At 39.8% G+C, this 10540-nt stretch overlaps 1 protein-coding gene across 1 annotated transcript; it reads left to right on the top strand.

Moving 5' to 3' along the window:
* The first annotated feature begins 8796 nt into the window (after positions 1–8796).
* LOC149401814 (uncharacterized) lies at positions 8797–10236 on the top strand. Its single transcript, XM_089610897.1, has 5 exons — positions 8797–8985; positions 9050–9617; positions 9703–9845; positions 9905–9981; positions 10056–10236. The coding sequence occupies exons 1-5, from the start codon at positions 8797–8799 to the stop codon at positions 10234–10236; spliced, it is 1158 nt and encodes a 385-aa protein (XP_089467023.1).
* Positions 10237–10540: the final 304 nt, after the last annotated feature.

Here is a 10540-nt window from a genome sequence, read left to right as displayed (position 1 = left end):
GATACAATTTTTTTTCTTCTTCTTGAATGTGCGGATATCATGAAGTATAAGTTTGATGTACGTACAATAGGTACTTCATACTTGTTTTTTGGAATCCCATCATGCTTTTTAAAGAAAATTATTTCTTCGTAAGAGGCATTAGTCTGTCGCATGTCTTTATTCAATATATATATATATATATATATATATATATATATAATGGCCTTTAATTAAATTTACAACTTGTGATGACGCAGATTTTAAGCCAGTTTTTGTTTTTTGTTTTGGGTATATGATATGGTTGTTGCTTCTATTACCCATCAGTAGAATTTACACATTTTTTTAGAATAGAAATCGGTTGTAACTTGCCTTTTTATTAGTAACAAGCCAAAACCATGAAACTGTGTCAAATTTATATCAATACCTATCTAGACAACTCTTTAAACTATTCACAAATCTGAAATACAAAATGACTTTGAAGTAATACATTGTAAGATTTGGCTATACGTAACGGTCTAGAAATATCACCAACAGCGATCTCATTTGAGAGGCGGAGTTTAAAGGCCACAAAATTAATTAAAAAGTAATTAAAGCTTAAATGTCTTTGATTTTATACTAAATAACAATAACATAAAAATTAGATTTTTAATATATATATACAAACTTTATCTAAACAAGTAGTGCGAATCTCTTTTTCTTTTGCTTGGCTAAGAAATAATAATATATATAAATTAAATAATCAATAGTATAATTTTTAACAATTATTTTTAATAAACATTAAAACAACATTATTTTCATAAATTTGAAGAAAAAAGTATATCAAAATTTTTATGATTGAACACGCGTTCAACTTATCCATTTTTTTATCCAAGTACATAATAAATAGACAAATATGCAATTAAATGATCTAGCAAGAAAATACTTATAAAAATTGAACTTTTATAAATCTTTTTCGATGCAAAAAAATTTATTAGATCTATGAATTCAAGCTCAAATAGCATATTTTTTTTTTAATAGACAATATAGCTAAATCATTCTACCGTTTTTGCAACATATATAGTTGATCTCATATAAAATTTTATTAATTTCAACTTTGAAGAACTTCTTTATGTGGAAGTCACGGTTACTTGAGTAATTGGTATAGTATCCTATAAGCAATGGACGAATTAAAAAATGAATCCATATTTCTAATATAATCAAGCGTTCAATGAGATTTACTAATCTTTCACTAATATTTCTCTTATCACTTTTAATTCACAAAAAAAAAAAAAAAATCAAACCCATCAATATCTAAAACCCCATTACATGCTAACACATCCCTGAAACTCAATGAAAACTGTTTCAAAGCACATCCATCCAATGATTCTAGCTTTTTAAAATGGAAAAGAAATCCAAAAATATTTTCATATGTTCCAAATTGCTTAAATCTAATGGTAAACGAAGATTTATGGCCTTAATCAAAAGATGCGATCAATATAGCCAAAACCACACCGGTAACCGAAGTCAATTCACGAGGTTTTTTTTAAAGCTCCTCGTGAGATCAATTCCTGCCAATATCCATGCCAGGATATTTTCACCACTATAAACACTTTGACCCAATTGTTTTTTTCCCCTATAAATCACACATTTTTTTTCTCGAAATATGGGATTGTTTTCATCTCTAAAAAGCTTCGAACAATACAAATAAACAAATACGAATAAATTAATTAGGTGGTATCTAGATTGGTCTAGTGCTGATCGCGCACCTCTTCAAAAGTAAAAATCATGGGTTCGATTTTCACGAGCAACGCCCTATAAAGGAATAATTAATAAGAAAGAATTATAAGAAATAATTAATGAGACTTCTTGTCTTTAGTCTTTATCTCTTTATCCTAGTTGCGTGTCTTGATGAAATCTGATTATGAAAGTCTGTTACTCGGTGCTGTGATGCTAACCGTTAAAGACTGGATATGGAGTCTGTATGTTAAAAAAAAAGGGAAAGGAATAGGTCAAACACGAATAAATATTAGACGAGTTTGTATGTTAAATAGGATGATTGTTGCTTAAATAGGTTGTAACTTGAGAAGATTATGTGGCAAATGAAGCTAATATGATATTCGTTTACCATTAAAGTTGCTCTTAGTGGCTGCAATGTTTTTTTTCTTCCAAAATCAATCAAAAGTCAATACTATAATCTAGACAAAACTATAAGTAAAATTTGGAGAGAGACATGTTAATCATATTACCAAGAATCTTAGGCTCCGTTTGGAACTCGGAAAATAAGAGAGAAAGTGAAAATTATAGAGAAAATGAAAATGTGAGAGAAAAAAATAGAAAAAGTCAAAATTATAATTATGTTTGGAAGTTAAGGAAAATATGAGAGAAAAATGACGGGAAAGTAACGATGAAACCAGGGACGGAGCTAACTCTGGTCAAGAGTGGGCCCCCCTCAAATTTTTTTATTTACATTTTTAAAAAGTTTTACATTTTTTACCCTAAAAAATTTACACTTTTGACCCATTTTTAAAAAAAATTTCATTTTTACCATGAATTTTTTAATCAGCCCCCCTTAAATTTTTTTATTTACATTTTTTACCTATTTTTAAAAAGTTTTATATTTTTACCCTAAAAAATTTACACTTTAAACCCATTTTTTTAAAAAAATTCATTTTTACCATGAATTTTTTTAATTAGCCCCCCTCGAATATTTTTATTTACATTTTTTGCCCAGTTTAAAAAAGTTTTACATTTTTACCCTAAAATTTACACTTTTGACTCATTTAAAAAAAAAAAAATCATTTTACCATGATTTTTTTTAATTAGCCCCTCTAAATATTTTTTTTTCAAATAAGTCCCCCTATTTAGCTTTTCTGGCTCGGTCCCTGGACGACACACACAAATGTGATCCCCTCATAGACAAATTTGAAGAGATTCTCATTTTCCATTTGATTTTTGAAGGAAAATGAAATCCTCATTTTAGTTATACACTTTCCATAGCATTTTTCATCATATTTTTTTTCCACCCTATTTTCCTCAATCCAAACAACCCAAGTAAAATAGGAGAGATTTCCATTTTCCTTTCCCTCCTATTTTCCGAGTTCCAAACGGAGCCTTAAAGATTACTTTGTTTGGTTTGAGTTAATCTTAAAAAATATTCTCAAGAATGTGATTACCTAGGTAATGAGATTACCTTAAGGGTGTGTTTGGTTGAAAGTAATGTAGTGTAATCACATTCTTGAGAATGTGATTAAACTAATCAGATTCATAGGAATGTAAGATTATAGTGTTTGATTCTAACATTAATATTTTAAAAAGATTCATGGAAATGTGACATTGTTGTATTTGGTTTTGACAAACTAAAATAATGTTGATAAAAGGTATAAATAATAAACCTCTTATAAATAGATAAACATAAAAATAATATAATCATTAGACTTAATAAAAAAAAATTCTGAAACAATAAAAAAATAAAACAATATTAGAAATATAAACCTTATCTAATTTTATTGTCCGATATTTTTTTCAATTTCATCATGATAATTTCTATATGTACTTATCAGCTAACGTATAAAATAAATCTATTTTTTTTACTAATTAGATTTATGGGGTTGAATTTTTTCCCTTCTCATACAATAAGTGTGAGACAAAATAATAAGAAATGAAAATTTATACCACGAAAACAAAACGACAATCAACACACAAATATATCATACATAATTATTTATAAAAATATTTTAAAATAAACTTAATTAATAACAATTTATTTATTAAAGACCCATAGTACTAATACAAAATAATATTATATATATAATTTAACTAACAATAATATATTACGTAGTTGATATCTAGGTACATGATATTTGTAAATAATATCACGTAAAATGTATATAATTGCGTATATAATACGCTCACCGTCAACACAGTTGAACTGAAGACCGAGAGCGGTCAAGAACCGTCGAACAAGCGATGATCCACCTCGAAAATACGTGAAGTTTCTTGAATTACTAAGTCATCCAAGAAACTGGGGGTTAATGTTATGTGGGATTTTCCCGATCCAAAAAACATTAAAGCCCAACCAAGAAATAAAGAAGCATGGCAAGCCCGGCCCAAGAGGCGAGTCGAGAGGTCCAGATTTAGAATGAGCCAGGCTCGCCTCCAACCCTGCAAGGTGACACCCTTCCCCGTTTAAGCAACGACGGTCTACCTCAGTCCAGCCCCAGAGACCAGGGTCGACCTTCACCCTCAGAGCGACGAAGGTCGACCCCTACCCTCATGGCGACGAGGGTCGACCTCTACCTTCGTCCAGCCTCGGAGACCAGGGTCGACCTCTACCCCGACCAGCCTCGGAGACCAGGATCTGCCTCCACCCTCAAAGCGAAGGGCCGACCTACACCCTCATAGCGACGAGGGTCGACCTCTACCTCCATCCGACCTCGGAGACCAAGGTCGACCTCTACCCCGATCCAGCCTCGGAGACCAGGGTCGACCTCAACCCTCATAGCGACGAGGTCGATCCCTACCCTTATGGCGATGAGGGTCGACCTCTACCCCGACCAGCCTCGGAGACCAGGGTCGACCTCCACCCTCATGGAGACGAGGGTCGACCTCTACTTTCGTCCAGCCTCGGAGACCAGGGTCGACCTCCACCCTCATAGCGACGCGGGTCGACCCTTATCCTCATGGCGATGAGGGTCGACCTCTACTTCCGTCCAGCCTCAGAGACCAAGGTCGACCTCTACCCCCGTCCAACCTCGGAGACCAGGGTCGACCTCCACCCTCATGGTGACAGGAGGTCGACCTCTACCCCATATCTGAAGGAAGAACGCGAGTAAATGACGATTTTACCCCGACCCATCACATCTCTATAAATACCTCCAACTTTCTCATTTGCAGGTAAGTTCTCTGACAACTTACAAAACCTCTGCTTCTCTCTCATCTGAGACTCTCTCTCTCTAGAACCTTGAAGCAAGACACTTGGACTAATGTTCAGCGTCGAAGTGCCCGCCGGTGGAAATCCCTACGGGGTTCTTTAGCTCACGTTTCTTTCTTTTTCAGGTGAAGAGTCGTCGGAAACCCATTTCCGGCACGGCGGAGGCGACAAGTGCCGAGACAACTTCCCCGTTTGACCACTGCGCGGTCATAGGGTCTGGCCCTAGACCGAATCGCGGACCGGTTTTCGTGTTGATCCATTTTCAGGCATTAACATTTTGGCGCTAGAAGGAGGGCGATCGAGAAACAACCACGAGATCCCACCGGCAAATTCACTTCCCACGATTTTGATATATCGACCACCTTAGGTATCCGAAGAACGTGGCTAGAAACTCACTGCACGAGATGGCTAACCGCATAACCGCCTCCGTAAACACGGCGTTCCACTCCGCAGGGAGCATAGCGCACAACACCCGGGCTCAAGTCCAAACCCGCCAAAATCAGATTCCAATCGCCCCACAGGCGAGCGTGACCTCCGACCCCGTCCACGACGAGAGGGACGCGCGGATGAGGCACCTTGAAGACAATATTTTCAGGCTGACCGGCACGCTGGCCAGGATTGAGGGGTACGAGCCCGCGATGGAAGAGATCTTTGGGGGAGAGGAGCAGCTAGAAACCCCTCCCCCCCCCCCCCCCGAACGCGAAGGGCGTGACCTGTTGGAAAGACGCCCCCGACCTAAGCCCCCGAGGTATACCACGAACGCGCCCAGCGCGCACCGCGCCACCCTGACGTACTGGTAAGGCGCCATCACGAAAACCCGCTTCCACAAGACTCTCGCGCACACTCTATTGCATACACCGACGCGTCCCGGCGATCGGCCTTCGCCAGCCTCGGAGGTAGGGAAGAAGTGGCTGACAGCGACGATTCGCGCAGGTTCCACCAACCCCGCTGCGTCAATACGCCAAGGCAGGCAGGCAGAAACAAAGATCTCAGGCAACACCTGAACCGCCAATGGGAGATTCCGCGACCCCAACCTCCCCCGAGGGAGGCAAAATCCGCTAACAACACGGGAGCGCCCCCGGAGATCCCGCTCCCTAAGTTTCTTCAACAATCTCTGCAAGATTACGCAAGAAACTAGGGGATTAATGGTCAACGGGGACCCGAGCCATCAAAGACGCCCAGCCCGACAACAAGGAAGGCGGCGAGGCATCCACGAGGCACTCATGCAAAACAGGGACCCGAGACATCAAAGATGTCTGGCCCGACAGCAAGGAAGGCGGCGAGGCGCCCACGAGGTAATCACGTGAACAGGGACTGGAGGCGTCAAAGACGCCCAGCCCGACAGCAAGGAAGGCGGCGAGGCGCCCACGAGGCACTCACGTAAACAGGGACCCGAGGCGTCAAAGACGCATGACCCGACAACAAGGAAGGCGGCAAGGCGCCCACGAGGCACTCACGCAAAACTGGGACCCGAGGCGTCAAAGACGCCCAGCCCGACAACAAGGAAGGCGGCGAGGCGCCCACGAGACACTCACGCAAAATAGGGACCCGAGACATCAAAGATGTCCAGCTCGACAGTAAGAAATGGGGCGAGGCGCCCACGAGGCACTCACGCAAAACAGGGACCCGATGCGTCAAGGACGCCCAGTCCGACAACAAGGAAGGTGGCGAGGCGCCCACGAGGCACTCACGCAAAACAGGGACTCGAGACATCAAAGATGTCCGGCCCGACAGCAAGAAAGGCAGCAAGGCACCCACGAGGCACTTACGCGAACAGGGACCCGAGGCGTCAAAGACACCCAGCCCGAAAACAAGGAAGACGGCGAGGAGCCCACAAGCCAGTCACACAAAACAGGGACTCGAGACATCAAAGATGTCTGGCCCGGCAGCAAGGAAGATGGCGAGGCGCCCACGAGGCACTCACGCAGAACAGGGACTCGAAAAATCAAAGATGCTCAGCCCAACAGGAAGGGTCACGTCTAAAAAACCACGGATTGAAATCTCGCGCGAGATGGGGGTATCTCGCGCGAGTTCTCGTTTCTCGCCTAGGTGCGAGAGCGAGATGTTAATAACTCGCAAAATTGTCCGTTTCTCGCGATATCTCGCAATATATCTCGCATTTTGAAATTAAAACGAAGTTACCTCATTTTCTCGTTCAAACGAAGTTAAAAAAATGAAAAAAAATCACCCAAAGCAAGATTTGCAAAAGCAGCAAAACCATCGTTAAGAAAAAGCTCTGCAAATCTCTCATTTTCCATCGCGAGATCTGTTGAAATCTCTCGTCTTCCCGCGCCGGACCTTCGTTTTCCGTCACGTAGCTGTCCAACTCCAACTTCGCCCAAGCATGGTAACTGTAGATCTGGGTTTTGAATTTTTTTTTTATGCAATCTGGTGAACTTCCGTGTGTGACTTGCTCAAAAATCAAAGCTGGAAACTTTCTTTTTGGTAGCTTAGGGGAAGAGAAGAAGTTTGCACTTAATTTGCAGATCTGTAAAAAAAATGAAAAAAATGAAATGAGGAAGAAGATGGCAACGTTATTCCGATTCATAAAAGCAAGTTTGGTTGCATTTTGTAATGATTTTTTTTTGAAGCAAGTGATATCATTTTTTAATTACTTTTTTTAACAATTTTTGGGAAGTGGAAAGGAATGGAAAACATGGGCTTGGTCTTGGTCTTTAATATTGAATATATCATTATCACATACCTTGCATTAATTAGGCAAGATTCATGCACGGAACCAAATCAATAACATTGACTTTTCAACAAATAATAATAATAATAATAATAATAATAATAATATTAATAACCCATTAAATATGCAATCTTTAAAATGTTTTTTTTTTTAATTCGAATTTAAATCTTTATGTTGTTGATTTAGAATTTAGATGTAATTAATAATTAATTTGATCTAAATGTAATTAATTTTTTTTATTATTTATTGCTTGTTTGATCTAATTCTTAGTTAGTTGTTATTGTCACGTTGTTCATTATTGTTAATGTTGATATATTTTGTTAATTCAGATTTAATAGTTGAAGAATGAGTTCGGATCCGGCCCGGAAATATTGTACGCCCATTGAGGGAAAGACGAACGGTTTCGTATGCAACTTTTGTGGCCATGAGATGAAAGGCGGAGGTGTTACTAGGGTGAAGAATCACCTTGTCGCTACAGATAATCGAAGAAGTACGACGGTGTGTGATAAGTGTCCTCCAGAAGTAAGGGAGGAGATGAGAGAGTGTCTTTTCGCCGTATCCGATTAAGAAGTCCAAAAGTAGTTTTGGAGCATATCTTCGGTCTAAAACCACCAAAGGACTTCGTAGATACGAGTCAGATGAAGAGAACGATGGCGAGGAGGTCTTAGTCCGATCAACTATGAAGAGGGTGAGACAGCAAGAAGCAGCTGAGCAATGTAGGGCAGAACGAGAGGGACCCGGTGGATCTTCAGCGGAACCTCGTTTGCAACGATCATCATCTCTAGCTCCATCCTTATACAAATCCCCCAGTTCTCGGCAACAAAGGGTTGATGTGATGTCCATACCAGGATACGCGATGAAACTCGGACGGAACATTTGCAAGTTCTTTGTTCACGAGCACATTCCGGCATCTAAGGCGGACTCACATCATTTTCGAAACATGATCCAGTATGCTCAGGAGTTTGGTAAGTGAATTAAAAGTTGTTATATTTAATTTCGTATTTATCATATTTAGTTTATTTATTAAGTATTTTGTTTTGTAGGTCCTAACGTTCCGTTGCCGTCTCCGTATGATATTCACGACAAGTATCTTGATGCCGAGGTTACTGATATGCAAAAATATGTCGATGACCAAAGGCCGAACTAGGAGAAGTTTGGATGTACGATCTTGTCTGATGGTTGGACTGGCCCCACCAAGCTAAGCATCATAAATATAATGGTGTATTGTGTTGGAACGACGGTGTTCTTAAAGTCGATTGACGCGTCCAACAACATCAAGAGTGGAGATTACATTTATGGCATCCTCAAAGATGCCATGAATGAAGTTGGGAAGCACAATGTTATACAAATCGTGACAGATAGTGGATCTAACTACAAAAAAGGCTGGGCAAAAGTTGATGAAGAGGTACAACTTGTATTTGAAATTTGTTATTTTAATTTCAAATTTATCATATTGATTAAGTACTAAGTTTTATAGGTTCAATGTGTATTGGACTCCATGCGCCGCTCATTGCATGGACTTGATGTTTGAAGATATCGGGAAGAGAGGGAACGTTGAAGCCGTCGTTAAGGCAGCTAGAATGATATCAAAGTTCATCTACAATCATGGTCAACTATTATCCAATCTAAGAGACATTTTCCCAGGTGAAATTGTGCGTCCTGGGACAACAAGGTTCGCTACGAACTATTTGGCTCTTAGAAGTCTTCGCGAAAAAAGAGTTGCGCTGAAACAAATGTTTACGAGTCAATGGTGGGACGATCACAAGCTAGCTGGTATGCAGACAGGTAGATCTGTTTCGGAGAATGTTTTGTCCCAACGATTTTGGCACGGAGTTGACGACGTGTGTGGTATCTTTGAGCCGATGTACAAGTGTCTACGATTGGTCGACACCGAAGTTCATCCAACCATGGGATTATTATACTACGTATTCCATGAGATGAAAAAAAGATTGGAGGGACTTCACGGGAAAAAATGGATTGTTGATATTGTCGAGAACAGGTGGACCAGCCAACTTTGTCATCCATTACATGAAGCAGGTAACCGTTACGTTTAACATTTTTAATGAGGTTAACTATTTTAGACGTTATAGTTATTAACAATTATCTGTTCTTTTTAATGTAGCTTACTACCTTAATCCAAAGTTACAGTACAACAGAGAGGTTCATATGGATAGTACACACATGGCATCGGTGACAAAAGTCTTTGACGTTTTGCACCCACACGATGATTCATCTAGGCTAGGACACGAGGAATTTATATTCTTGGTATTTATGCACACGTCTTTGATATTAATTTATAATGATTTATATTTTCAAATACACAGTTGTTAGCATTTCGAGACACTAAAGGAGACTTTTGTCAAAAAAAGTGCGATATCAGCGAGGGGTACTCTAGCAGCAGGTAATAATTTCACGTAATGATTTAAGATGGTTTATAGTTTGACTTTTAAGATTGATAATGTGTATGTATTTTAGCAAATTGGTGGGAGCTTTATGGAAATGCTACTCCGACATTGCAAAAATTAGCTATGCGAATCCTTTCCCAAACTGCGTCTTCATCAGCATGCGAAAGGAATTGGAGCACATTTGCATTAGTGCACACAAAGCAACGGAACCGCCTAGCATACAAGAGGTTGGAGAAACTTGTATTTTGTAGTTATAACATGAAGCTGAACATGAGAGACATGAAGTACAAGTTCGATAATTCAGTGGCGCCTTTAGATCCTTTGGACATCATCGAACGGGCTTTTGAAAGGTCGGGAGCCCAAAATGAAGGAGATGATGAGATGCTTCACTGGATTGATCCTGTTCACCTAGATGACGAAAATCAGAACCCAGATATGCACATTGCTGAAGAGGCTGCAAATCTTGGAGTTGATGTCAACCAAGTGTTGAACGAAAACGTCCGCCCCCCCTCCCTCCCATCGACAGACTCAAGACGTTTCAAGTTCTTCGGATGA

Source organism: Urtica dioica, chromosome 4 (genome assembly GCF_054948205.1).
Source record: "Urtica dioica subsp. dioica isolate 48M chromosome 4, U.dioica_male_clone48M_v1_H2, whole genome shotgun sequence".
Lineage (NCBI taxonomy): Eukaryota > Viridiplantae > Streptophyta > Magnoliopsida > Rosales > Urticaceae > Urtica > Urtica dioica.
The sequence above is the reverse complement of the archived record's forward strand: the minus strand, read 5'-3'. Positions and strand labels throughout refer to the sequence as shown.

Coding starts and splice junctions, on each gene's coding strand:
- LOC149401814 (XM_089610897.1), top strand. CDS start 8,797: ATGGTGTATTGTGTTGGAACGACGGTGTTCTTAAAGTCGATTGACGCG. Junction 9,846..9,904: donor ACGAGGAATTTATATTCTTG/GTATTTATGCAC, acceptor TCAAATACACAG/TTGTTAGCATTTCGAGACAC. Junction 9,982..10,055: donor GAGGGGTACTCTAGCAGCAG/GTAATAATTTCA, acceptor TATGTATTTTAG/CAAATTGGTGGGAGCTTTAT.